The sequence below is a fragment of the Heptranchias perlo genome, chromosome 19, assembly GCF_035084215.1.
Source record: "Heptranchias perlo isolate sHepPer1 chromosome 19, sHepPer1.hap1, whole genome shotgun sequence".
NCBI lineage: Eukaryota > Metazoa > Chordata > Chondrichthyes > Hexanchiformes > Hexanchidae > Heptranchias > Heptranchias perlo.
Window position 1 is genome coordinate 4,478,877 of NC_090343.1, and position 14,171 is coordinate 4,493,047.

Consider the following 14,171-nt stretch of genomic DNA (forward strand, 5'->3'; position numbering starts at 1 on the left):
TGGCAAGATGAAAGAGCTTGCATTTGTATACTGTTTCACATCCTAGGGGTGTCCCAGAGAGTTTTGCAGCTAGTGAATTACTTTGAAGTATAGTCACAACTTTTATGTAGGCAAAAGTGGCAGCCAAACTCCAAGCAGCAGGGCTCCACAAACAGGAATGAGACAAATTACCAGTTAATCTGTTGATGTTGGTTGAGGGATAGCCTTTGGCCAGGAGAACTCCCCATCTGCTCTTTAAATAGTGCCATGGGATCTTTTGCCTCTATCTGACATGGTAGACAGAGCCTCGGTTTAATGCCTCATCCAAAAGACAAACACCTCTGACAAATCTGCTGATTTTGTGTCTGGGTGAACAGCTTCCTGCAACTCTGACAATGCAGCACTTCTGTGGTACTGAACTGAAGTGTAAGCCTAGATTGTGTGCCTGACATCTTGAGTGGGGTTTGAACCTACAACCTTCTGACTCAGGTGAGAATGCTACCATTGAGTCAACCTGACACAGGTAGGTTGCAAAAAGTATGGAGTTTGTCACAGCATGTTACGCTGCAACAAATCACTGGGCTCAGTCATTGAACAAAGTAAAGGAGGATATTGAGCAACCCATGATCTGAATTTAACAGTTGGATAGGTACAAGATATAATACATGCATTGAACATGGTGAAGGGGAGAAAAGTGAGAGAGAATCAGATGAAACACTTGCACCCAATCTTGGTTTTGTTTCCAATTTTTACTCCAGTTAAAGTCAAGCTGCCCATTCTTAAAAAGCAATCTTTTACCTGAAGTTTTCTATAAGATGTGTTTGAATCCACCCCTATGGAGGAATGGTTTAAACCTTCCACAGAAGCCTCATCCTGCAGATTTGTTTATTTTTAAATTGTGGGGCTGTATCAAGTTTTCACAAGTTAATTTTAGTTTGGTAGTTTGTGTTTACCAGCTGGCCAGTTACATCAGTGAGTTAAACATATGCTGGCTTGACCATTAAAAGGTCATATAGTGACACTGGCAAAGAACATTGTACTAATTGCACATAATTTGATGCAGTAAACTTATGAAGAGTTTAATATTGTAAGACATGAGGTGGATGTGTAACTGATTTATGTAATTGGAAACTGAACTAAAACTATATTTCATCACAACAAATAATGATATTGGTGTTGATTTTACTGGCATAAACTTTTAAATTTGACCAAAATTAACTTGGTATTGTTTTTCTAAACATTATTTCACATTTGCAGTACAATGAGATGAATTAAATTTAGTAAGAATTTTTTAACAGTTATCAGTAATTTTAAAAACATTTAAATACAGCATCATAATAACCAAAAGGATTAAAAACAAATCAAGGTTAAATTTTAAAAATTGGTATCCAGAGTAACTAGAGCTACACATTTTTTTTCATGGGCTGCATTTGTTGTGTGAATTCTGCAAAGTCAAAAGACCCTGTAAATTTTCATTAGTTTTATGGTATTTTACATAAATTTCACACTGGTCCCCTTCCTCCAACTTGCAGAAGTGCACAGATTCTACAGAACAAATGCAGCCTGTAAAAAATGTACAGTCTTAACTTTTAACTTAGGGAGGTGAAAAATAAAGGTGGCTTGATAATGTTAGCCTGCAATTAGTTTTCATGCCATGTGTGTAACAAGCACAAGATGTATTTTTTTATTATTCGTTCTTGGGATGTGGGTGTCGCTGGCGAGGCCAACATTTATTGCCCATCCCTAATTGCCCTTGAGGGGTCAGTGAGAAACTTTGCAGAACTTTCCCTCGAAGTGAAATAGATGGTGTATAATCCATGACTAGACATATTGTACACTGCCTGAGGAAGGAGGAAATCTCCGAAAGCTTGTGAATTTAAAATAAAATTGCTGGACTATAACTTGGTGTTGTAAAATTGTTTACAACTGTCCATACAAGCAGAGGGTTTATAAACCAAACTGCTTTGCTCATTCCAGTTAAAGTGGAAATTAAGTATCTTTATGAACTTTGGCTAAGCAATTGCATTTCAACAGCTTGTTCAATCTATTCAAACTAGTAGGTACTACCCTACTATTAGTCTTGTTGCATTCTTCCATGTATTGAGTTCAAGCAGTTTTGAAGTCTGGTATTTTGTGCATGTTTTACAATGGATGGTGCATTGATTTCAGTGAATTGATGAGCAGCGAATAACGGTGTGGGATTTTTATTACATTGAGTATATGCATTACCTTAGTGAATACTTTGATATTGATAAATTGTCGAGTATAATCATCCCATTTTTTGCACTATGGTCACTTTGAAATTAATGTAATTTAATAGGCATTACAGTCTGCCAATACTCTAGCTGGGAAAATGTGCGCTCTTGTCACGTTAGTATACAGCAGTGAGATTCCAGCAGTTATACTGAAGCTCTGACTCCATTTGACAGTTTACTTCCAGCACTCTTGCAAAATGTATTGCAACTGCACAGTTTTTGTGTTTTTTCAGAATGACATGTATAGTAGTGAAATTAGAAGTCTACATTGAGAGGGGCTGCCTTTTGTCTGCTCGTCCTGGCACTAACCAGTTACATGTAGGGCGAGCTGCTGAGGCCCCAAAGTAACTTGATGAAACAAGCTCTCAAGTGAATATAATTTCTAATTATGTTGCAATGTTAGTGGACAAAGCAACTCAAATTTGTAAACAATGCATGCCTGCATTCATAAGCTACATATTGAGACTTCCTGATTGAACAGGCATGTCTGCAGGTTTTGTTTCCCAAAAATGTATGTGTTTGAAGACTTTTTGTTCTCTAGTCAAATTGAAGCAAATTTTTACGCAGACACTTCCAATAGTTTCACATCAAGAAAATGATGTCAGTAATGAGAATTCATTTTGGTAGAGCATACTGCCCAAGATTCTCTTCATTCTGAAAATTAATCTATTTTCTTTAATAGTTCCAAAGGAGGAGGCAGCTGACACCAAGCAAGCTGATTCTGTGTCTGTGGGTGAACAGCCTCCTGCAACTCAGCAATCTACTTCCTCAAAGCCACCAGCTGCAGCGACTAAGCAGACTGCCGGAGCGACAGATCACCGTGTTGCACCTAAACGACCTATTCCTGCAACTCAACAACTTGCATCATCTAAACAGCCAACTTCATCTAAACAAGGCAGCACCGGGTCAGAATACCGAATTCCATCCAAACATTCTGCTCCTACAGCTAAACAGTCAGTGCATGCATGTGTGCAGCCTCCCGCTAAAAAGTCTGCAGATAAACAACCAGTTCAGCCTTCAGCCCCTGCTGCAAAAAACACCAGCCAACTATCTAACTCTCAGATCCGACACAACATACGCCGGTCACTTAAGGAGATCCTTTGTAAAAGGTGAGGGATGGTTGATGCAGGAGTTGTTTGTACTTTACAACGGTGCCGCTGGGAAAGAACCAGATTTAACGTGTAGAATGTGGTGCATGTGATAATGTTAATGAAGCCGCATCCTTCTGCAAATTGTGTTTTGATCTTTAATGCCCGTACGTTAATTTTGGGAGAAGTTGCAATTCTGATGGGTTCACTATTTTCAAAAAAAAGTGTCTTATGGGCTGAATAATGCATGTATAGTTGTCTTTAAAACAATCACATCAACATTTTGTATGCAAAGTTTTTCAAAAAAATTAAGATGGAGGAAAATGAAATGGTCAGAAACTTCTAGCTGAGCATTGAGAGTTTTTGAAAAATTATCGGCAAAAGAAATGATTATGTAAGAAATTGCAGTTTTAATTTATAATGGTATAGATCTTTAACACAGATTCTCAAGTAAAAGATCTGTTGTCTGTTTAGAGATAAAAGGAGCGCTGTACAAGTTTTAATTTGTGTAGTTTTGTCTTGGGACACTGAATAAAGTGAAAATGCTTATTTAGATGTATGTTTGTAAATTAGGCCTAGATACATATCATCTGACAAACTTCCTGTAAATTTATAATTGAACTTAATCCAATTTATACACTGTCAGGAATTTGCCAATATGTTTGCTATCCAGGTGAGCCTGCCAGATGTGTCAGTTACTTTAAAGACCCTGTTTACCGGTGTTTTTCTGACCATTTCATAGTAGATACATTTCGGCCTCCAGATCAATCTCAGCATACCGAGCACAGGATGTGTACTATTCAGACTTGTGTACATGATCAATGATCACAAGATAAGTACACATGAAGCCCATTGTCTCATCTTAGCTCATCTTTCCAAATGGCCCATTTCCGTGTTGTAATTTTTAAACCCCTGGTCTGTTGTGTTAGCCAACCTCAGCCAGGAAGGCTGGGAAAGCAATATTTGGGCTCAGTGCCATGGGCTAGAAAGGGTGAAAATAGCCAACATAATTGCGCTGTCCATTGACTCCTCAGAAGACAGTGCATGCGAGGAAACATCTGGCAGAGGCAGGATTGAGTTCTGTCATGTCCAGGAATATACAAGAAAGATATCCACTTAGATGAGATGCTGAAGGGCTCATGCTGGAGTACGGCTTGAGTACCAAGAGAAGAGTAATGGGGAACAATTAGAAGAGGATTTTTATTTTTAAATTCAACATTTTAATAAATACACAGTAGCTTAGATCAGATAACCACATGAGCTAAATTCTGCTATTTTGTTATATAGACTAATGGAGGGTGAGGGAGTTAATAAAATATTGCAGTTTAATCATTGTGTTCAGATGCTGCCCATAGTTTACTTGAACTTCACTTTTGTAGTTTATCCATCTTTTGATTATGTCTGGTAAGTTAGTCTTATTAATCACTGCCAAACATCTCAAGTGCTATGTATAATCCTTTTTGTCTTGAGATGGAAAGCTGTCTGTGCTTGCGTTACTAGGACAATGACCAAATGTATTTGTGCTTCACGACCAGGGTGAATGACTGTGATGACCTTGATGTAACTGAAGATGCAATAGGAAAAATAGCAGTGAACGTTGAAAAGGAACTTTTCACCCTGTTCCAAGATACTCACCGCAAGTACAAGAGCAGATACAGGAGTATCATGTTCAATTTGAAGAACCCCAGGAACCAGGTACCTTTGTGCTACTATGTTGTTAAGTTCAAGCGTATTCCCAAATCTTCAATCTTAATGGCAACATGCTATGCTTAGTCACACAATACTACTTATATTGCTCTGTATATCTGTATGTTATATACCACATTACCAGCCCCAGCCATACAGGGTTGTTTTTTTTTTGCTCATTTGTTTTTCTTTCAAATTATATTTGATAAAGTGGAACTTTTTTTTTGTAGGGGCTCTTTCGGCGTGTTGTACGAGAAGAGATTGTTCCATTCCACTTGGTACGTATGAGTCCTGAAGAAATAGAATCGAAGGAACTGGCAGTTTGGGGAGAGAGAGAGAGCAGATCTGTGAGTATCATACCTGAGCTAAAATTTTAAACAAATTCCTGGTCAGGTGACATTTTTAATTTTATATTGGAATGGTTAAAGGAAGATCATAATGTTGGGGTAAGTACAATATATAGTGTTGTTGTCAGTCTTGTATTATTGTTTATGAATTTGTTTTTAGCGTAATTTGATTTAGGTGATCCCGATACAGCTTTGCTTGCATCCATTTTAGTGAAGCAGACACACTAGGGTGGCTCACACAATGTTATCTATATTGCTGTTTATATAGCTGTGTCTTATATATCACATTACCAGCCCAGGACACTGAGGAATATTTCATTCAACTCCATGTCATTTGACAATGTGGGACTTGTTTTGGAACTGAACTTCCTGGCTGCGTATTTACTAGAGCACAGTAACTAACAATTAGTCTATAAACAGACTGTCAGCAAACCACATATTTTCAATGCTGAGCTGCCATACTACAAGAGAATGCTTTCCATATGCCTGTGCTCCACTAAAATGGAAGTGTGCAGAGTGCCATCAGGAAGCCCTGTAAATACAATTATACGAAGCAAAAAACAAACACAGGATAGTGTACAGTTTGTACATGTCATTCATTGTCCTTCATCCTGATGCAAAAGTTTCCTTTAATACAGCAATGAGCTTTGTGGTATTTGTTACAGTATTTGTGGGAAATATACTGATGACAGTTTGGTTATACTTTTCTATTTTCGTCTGGAGTACTGCGTTCAGTTTTGGGCACCACAAGTCAGGAAGAATATATTAGCAAAATTGAAGGCCGTGGGATTAAAGGGGCAGTGGCTGTATGGATATGTAATTGGCTAAGGGACAGAGAGCAGTTATCTTTCAAACTGGAGGGAAGTGTGCAGTGGTGTCCCCCAGGGGTCGATGTTGGGACCACTGCTAAATTTGATCTATAGTAATGACCTGGACTTGGGGATAAAAGGCATAATTTCAAAGATTGCAGATGACACGAAAGTCGGAAATGTATAAAAAAGTGAGGAGGATAGTAACAGACTCCAGGAGAACATAGGCAGGTGAAATGGGCAGATGAAATTTAACGCAGAAAAGTGTGAAGTGATTCATTTTGGTAGGAAGAATGAGGAGAGGCAATATGAACTAAATGGTACAATTTCAAAGGAGGTACAGGAACAGTGTGTCCTGGGGGTGTACGTGCACAAGTCTTCGAAGGTGGCAGGACAAGTTGAGAAGGCAGTTAAAAAGGCATATGGGATCCTTGGCTTTATGAATAGAGGCATAGAGTACAAAAGCAAGGAAGTTATGCTAAACCTTTATAAAACACTGGTTAGGCTGCAGCTGGAGTATTGTTGCCAATTCTGGGCACCGTACACTTTAGGAAGGATGTCAAGGCCTCAGAGAGGGTGCAGAGGAGATTTACCAGAATGGTACTAGGGATGAAAGACTTCAGTTACTTGGAGAGACTAGAAAAACTGGGGTTGCTTGCCTTAGAGCAGAGGAGGTTAGGGGGAGTTTTGATAGAGGTGTTCAAAATCATGAACGGTTTTGATAGAGTAAATGAGGAGAAACTGTTTCTAGTGGCAGATGTGGTCATTAATCAGAGGGGACAGATTTAAGGTAATTGGCAAAAGAATCAGAAGCGACACGAGAAATTTTACGCAGTTTGTTATGATCTGGAATGCACTGCCTGAAAGGGTGGTGGAAGCAGATTCAAAGCACTCGTGTGACAAATTTAGTTTTTTAAAAATTGGTGAAGTGACTAGATCTAGTATATAGGAAAAGGGAATGCATTCAATGTAGTAAATTGGTTTTTGGAAGGTGTCCAATGAGGTGTCTTGCAGAAAGCTTGGTACAAAAATTCAGGTGTATGATATTGGAGAAGATGTAGCAGCATGAATAGAAAGTTTGAGAGAATTTTACCAAACAGATGGTTGCAGGATTTTATTGAGACCAGGATTCTACTGAATAAGATTGAGGCCTTAATCACTGATTGGACAGATGGCAGGGTAACATAAGTAAGTGGAGTTATACAGCCCTAAAATGAGGAGACATGACCACCTATGAGCTAGTGCAAGCCATATTGCAACTGTTGCGATGGACGTATGCTATACCTTCCTTTGAACTGATGGAAACACTGGCAAGAGATGATCTTTTGGAGCGCTAACTTAGGATGGAGGTTAAAATGGGCACAACCCAAGAAGCTAGATTTAAAAAAACAACTTAAATAACCATGGACTACGTAGCTCTTCTGCCAGGCAGCTGATATTCATGTGTAGCGTGCTCAGGGATTCAACAAAAATCCCTTGTTGCTCTATTTTGGCTTAGTGGCTATATTTTGTTCTGTTAAGTGATTTTCCTTGACTTCAGAAGGCAGTGGCGTAAACTCTTCACTGGACTATGGTTTAGGGCAAACAGATTCATTAATCTATAGAAGTATAAATTAATAGATGTAATGATACACTGTAGATTTTATAATAGTAACCTTATCTTTCCTGGAATTTGTGCAAAATAATAGTTACATCTGCTTTGCTAAATTGCAATGTAAATATTAACCTCATGCTGTAGTTATTTTTTGCTGACTATCCATGGCGTCTCTCTGGCCTTTGTACATCTGGTTTCAGACCAATGACTGAATTTTAAGGAATACTTTTTTTAAAAAATGACTGGGCAAAGGAAATTTAGATATATGTCCCTTAAACTCCCAAACAGATTTACAGGTAATACCCACAAGATGCCTGTATTTTAATTGAATGGCTTGACCTCTCCCTCAGACATCTAATCAGGTATAAAATTCATATATCCTGGTTGTTTTGGTTTTGCCTGTGTATTAAAACAGGCAAAACTAGGCCTTTTTCTGTGTGTGTATCCGGCTGTTCGCCCTTTGCGTGTCATGACTGAAAGAAGCCATGATAATTACAGACAAAAAAAGCTTCATTCTTGTAACGTCATTTAGTGCAAGTGAGCCATCATCCATCCAGTGAGTTATCGTGTTGTAATGTTTCAGAAAAATATCTTTCAAAATTACAAGAAATTAAACCATTCTCACTGAAGGAGGAAAATGTTCTTACGCAATAGAAAATTCATTCATTATGGACCAATTATAATACGAGGGAGGTGTAACTGAGGCAGACAGAAAGATGAACAGGCATTTTAGTGAGGTTGGAAAAAGTTGAGAGCGAAAACAGGGGAGAAAATCAAATCATATGCCAGTCACAGAGGGAGTAATAAATGGGCTGCAAACTGTTTAATAGAAAGCTGTTAGATGATGTAAAGAATCTTACAACACCAGGTTATAGTCCAACAATTTTATTTGAAAATCACAAGCTTTCGGAGGCTTTCTCCTTCGTCAGGTGAACGCATTCACCTGACGAAGGAGAAAGCCTCCGAAAGCTTGTGATTTTCAAATAAAATTGTTGGACTATAACCTGGTGTTGTAAGATTCTTTACATTTGCCAACCCCAGTCCATCACCGGCATCTCCACATGATGTAAAAGATGATCAGTGAGATAATAGACATTAAAAGGACAAAAGAAAGAGCAAATAGCGTCGAGTGAGAGGCCTCGTAAATTGGAATACACATGTTGATGGATTGCCGGAGAGGCACTGACTGCTGGCCAAAGAGCAGAGCAGTATTTGATGAAAAGGTTAATGACCAGAAAAATCCTTTAAAAATCATTTGTTGTTCTGACTTGCTGTTAGCCACGGTTGGAATCCAAAAATATATTCTGAATATTTGGAGATAATGCCAGACTTCTTCAAGCTAATCATTGCATTCCAATCCAGGAGATACTCAACTAGCCAGCATCCTTGGGCGAAAAGAAACAATTGCTTATTTACCAGTCGGGACCAAAATATCACCTGAAAATCCAACTGGACTCTGGTAAAAATTCCATGTCTGGAATGAAGTTTCATTATTGATGCAGGAAATTTGTTGCTGTAGAATGGGCAGTCTGGAAACTTGGGACTCCAGAACATGAGTGGAGAAATGCTGGATCAACTAAAAAATCTTTTGGGAGAGTGCTGGAGTTATTTTACTGGACTTGACCTGTTTCTGTGCTGTACATTCTATGTTATTAGGCCCAACAGGTTTATGCTGGTGTTTATGCTCCACACGAGCTTCCTCCCACCCCACTTCGTCTAACCCTATCAACATATCCTTTTCCTTTCTCCCTCATGTACTTATCTAACTTCCCCTTAAATACATCTATGCTATTCGCCCTTGTTGGTAGCAAGTTCCACATTCTAACCACTATCTGGGTGAAGACATTTTTCCTGAATTCCTTATTGGATTTATTAGTGACTATCTTATATTTATGGCCCCTAGCTTTAGACAGCCCCACAAGTGGAAACATCTTCTCTACGTCTACCCTACCGAATGTCTTCATAATTTTAAACACCTCTATTAGGTCACCCCTCAGCCGTCTTTTCTAGAGAAAAGGGACATAGCCTGTTCAGTCTTTCCTGATAGCTATAATGTTTCAGTTCTGATACCATCCTTGTAGATCTGCACCTTCTCCAGTGCCTCTATATTCTTTGTAATATGGAGACCACAACTGTACATAGTACTCAAGTCTGGAAAAGTGCTGTAGGGCTTGTGAGCAACATATCGAACAAAGTGTGAGGTCCTTATTCAAATGCCTGGTGTTTGCTTCCAGGCTGTGTCTAATGGAATGTGGATGCCAGAGAGATCAGTGAGTGAATAGTATCAGTCTTCGTAATTAGATTGTAAAATATGCTTCCCTTTTAAAACTGGCACGTCTGGTTCTTTGAAGAGTTCCTGCTTATTCATATATGCTGCACCTGTACACAATACAGTGCACTAGCTCAATATATTCTGGGCAGTCTCTACATAATAAGGATGACTCCTAGATAAGGAAATAGATAATCTGATGAGTTCTACATCCATTGAAGATGTTGGATTGAGAGAAATTGCATTAATTAGTCTACACTGTGCAGAATCTACATAATAAATAATGCTATCGTCCATTTTATTTTTTTCATGGATTAATTTTGGTTAGACTTGTGTCGGTGGCAAACTGTAGTACGATTATTAATAGCCAGTTTGTGGTATTGGCATTGTGTTGCACTCCCAGCTGTGTGGAATGTGGCGTGCAAACCCACTAATCTCAAGGCTTAGCACTGATAATTGCTTGCATGGGATTATAAAAAATGCTAGTCTCAGCCAATCGAGCATGATCAAATGCTGTCCTATGTTGCTGAAGCATTTGCATACGTCTGTAATCCACTGTTATGTGATTACGGTGCTATGCAGCCATTTGGGACGTTTGTGTGATCAGGAACGTTGAAAAACAAGCTGATTTAGAGGAGGAGCATGGGTAAATAACTTGGAGAATTGAACATGTTAGGAGTTACTGGAATTTAAGAGTGTGGAAAGTGTAAAACAAAAGTGGAATTTTTTTAAAGATACATTTAGGAAATAAGAAATTAAATATACAGTGGACTTTGATATTCAGTTATGGTTAGATTCATGTTTGATCATTGTAACTGACCACTTCATCCAAGGCATGTGGACTTCAGATAACCCACCGTTCAGAGGCTCAAAAGCCTATTAAAAGCTGAACAAAAGTACCTACATTTAATTGCAGCCTTTTTGACAGCATTTACTAGGCAAGTCTTTGGATTTCAGTGGCCAATTCAGGAAAAAGCGGCAGGATAAATTTTCCCACTATCTGAACTATTAACCTTTTCACTTGTTTCTCTTCTACATTCTTACTCACCTGTTTTACCCCCTCTGCTATTTGTTTCTGTAGCTGAGGGAAGGCAAGGAAAAGTAATAGCATCAGAACTCGGGCAGGTACAGAGAGACAGAGCATCAAGATGTGGGTGGGAAGGGAAGGCAGAACATTAGCATGAATAGTAAAGGCATACCAGAGGGGGCCCAAGTGGGCCACTGAATTTAGAATGAGATGCCTTGTATTCTCTGGATCTCTTCAACAGATGAACAAATAATACTCTTGACCAACTTAATCTCTCAGGCTATAAACATTGAATCAGATTAATTAAGAAATTAAACAAGATTAAGCACTGTGGATTATCACTAGATTATAAAACTTTATCTCATGGAAACTATCACAAACCAATAAAAACTTCAAAGTCCTTGAGATTCTCCGTAATAACACTTAACTTGGGCTAGCATCCGTAAGACAAAATTTGTACCTGAAATCAGGTATTCATGGAGTGTTTCTACCTGTTCTAGCTTGTCTATCCCTGGCAAAGCAGAAATCCCCTCTTTCCCAGATATGGGCCAATAGTCATGCCCACTTTCTGCTTTGAAATACAACCTACGACAGAGTAATAGGAAAAAAACCATAAGGAAATGTAGAAGTCTCTCTTAATTTAAAACAAGACAAACCCATCGTTTATTATTGCTACTGTATATCAAAACCTAGACCTAAATGAAAGATGAAACATTTTCATTTTTCTCTTTTTTGCTAAAGTAAGAAAGTGGGAGATTAGAAAATACATTAAAAAAAATACATTTTCTAATTTAAAAACAATTCTGGGATAAAAAGCAAAAATACAAAAAAAAGAAAGTGAAAGGGATACAAGGAAGAAAAGATTTTCTTTTAAAATGTGTGGTGGACAAAGTAATTTTTTTTAAACAGTTGAACAGCCAGACTGGAGTTACAAAGGCCAATCACATGTTGGGCTGTATAAGTAAGGAAGTGAAACTGAGACTCTGTAAAACATGGGTGATGGCATAAGAGTCCAATTTCATTTGTCATACTTAGAGGCAATGAAAAGACTCTTAAGGATGACAGATAATGCGGAGTCCACATTTTTAAATCACTGGATTATGAGTATGATCTTGCAAAAGCATGTCAGGCTGCCACGAAGTTTATTTTACAGTAGTCGATTCTACGTGTTGCACGTGGGGAGTCGAGATCATGTCTAGTCTTCAGTGCAAGCGGGTTTAGAGGACAGAATAATTCGACAACAGATGTAATTCACTCCTCATTTTAAAGTCATGCATTGTGTGCTTATTTTTATATAATCAATTTTATATTCTTTATAGTTAAATTGCAAACTTAACAGCAGTTTGGGAAGCAGAGAAGTATAGTTGGTTGGAACATTGGATTTTCTCTGCAGTAAAGTCTGGTGAAGCAAAACTGAGGTGTCACTGCGCCTCCACTGGTGGAAGAGTGTAATTACAATGTGACTGGTTTACATAGGCTGTTGCCATTATGAATGTGGATAAGAATTTATAATGGCAAAATTTGCATGATAAAAATGTCATAATGGGAAGTAAGGTTTTGTACATGAAGTTAGCGCAGATGTTAGGTTTTTAATATTATAGATCTAAATTTATTCTTGGGGAAAAATTACAGGAAAAGAGGAACACTATTCCACATTTTCAAAATAATCAAGGAAATTGGTGGTGTGATAGAGATTTTATGCAAAACCAAGATGAGAACATCAAATAACATGACTAAAAGCTAAAGAAACCATGTGCTAAGCTTAACTAAAGAAAATAACTCCTTTATATCTAGTTAGAGAATAGACTGCCAGCTGGTGCAGGAGATATTGACCAAAGCATTTAAATGGGAAGTGGATAAGTTCCTGATTCAGCAGGGAGTGGTGGGAGAAATATGAATGCAATCTGATCAAATTGAACCCTGAATGGAAACATACAAAGAAGCATCACAGCCATGCTGCCATGCTCTAGATCCAGACTACCTTTGAGCAACTCCTCCAGAGATGGGCTAATACCGTGAGGTGGGAAGCATGTGAGGCTGGAAGGGTTCTAAAATCATGAGTATATCCCTACATGATGAGATATATATATATAGTGCAGATGCCTGCTCACTTTGGCACAGCCATGCAAAGATAGTGAACTGATTGCATCTGATATGAAAGGGTCGCAGTAGAATGGCAACATCACAATTAGAATTTTTTTTAATGGGCAGTGGTAATATGAAATAGTATTTCCAGTTTAGTTTAAATAAAAACTGAACAACATTAGCTTGGTAAGTAAATATCCCAAAAATGTTAATCCTGGCATTGAGCCTATAGAGTGCTGTGTGAGGCATGACACAGTTTGATGTTGTTTCACAGGCACAGGAACAAAGTGAGAGATTGCAGCGTGAAACCAAAGGGTCAGCTTCGCGGGCAGCCAACAAACACGAAGTAGATATGGAGGAGGCACCGCCCATGTCAGATGCTGATGTACGTATAAAACTTGAAATGAACCCTATTCAGTCATCACTGCGTACAGTGAAGGACACATTGCTATTCTTCGAAGGATGCTTTGCTTACTTCATTATTCCTAATCAGTGGCACCCATGTATGTGGTGAAGCAGCTCTTTCGGTATTTACAGATGTTTTGTGACCGTCGAAAGCTTGCTTCCAAACTAACATGTTGCTGCTGTCACTAGCTGTCTACAAATTGCAAATTTTCTATCCTGCATTTCATAATTTCACTTTGTGTTTGTGTTTGTATTTCAACCTCCTGTTTGCAAGTGCCATTGAGTTCTATTTCTTTGTCATTGATACTGATGAGACAAGCCCAATTGTTCACTCTTCAGGGTTAGCCATTTCTTGAGGAATTTCTGCCCCTGAAGAAAAACCTTCAAATTCCGATCCTTGTGCCCAGGACCAGCAGTGGAGGTTTCAGTTTGGATGCATCACCACCTAGCCTGCGATCTTTGAACCTCCCTTTGAGTGGAGCAGTACTTCTGAGCCCTGGTGCATCTCACTTGTTTGGGTCTAGGCACAGCTTTTAACCCCACAGTCCCTACAGCTGGCATGGCACCAAACCCCAATCCCATACCTTGTCACATGCTGTGGCCTGGCTCTCCTGTTGCTGACTTAGA

The 14,171-nt window shown here is 38.7% G+C and overlaps 1 protein-coding gene across 2 annotated transcripts in view; it reads left to right on the forward strand.

The window, feature by feature from the left end:
- LOC137335092 (death-inducer obliterator 1-like) overlaps positions 1-14,171 on the forward strand; it is a 132,245-nt gene that overhangs the window by 73,227 nt on the left and 44,847 nt on the right. For both annotated transcript variants that reach the window (XM_068000200.1, XM_068000201.1), the window contains 4 exons: positions 2,917-3,343; positions 4,858-5,017; positions 5,239-5,355; positions 13,414-13,524. In XM_068000200.1, coding sequence (XP_067856301.1) covers positions 2,917-3,343; positions 4,858-5,017; positions 5,239-5,355; positions 13,414-13,524 — 815 coding nt within the window. The remainder of the gene's footprint in view (positions 1-2,916; positions 3,344-4,857; positions 5,018-5,238; positions 5,356-13,413; positions 13,525-14,171) is intronic.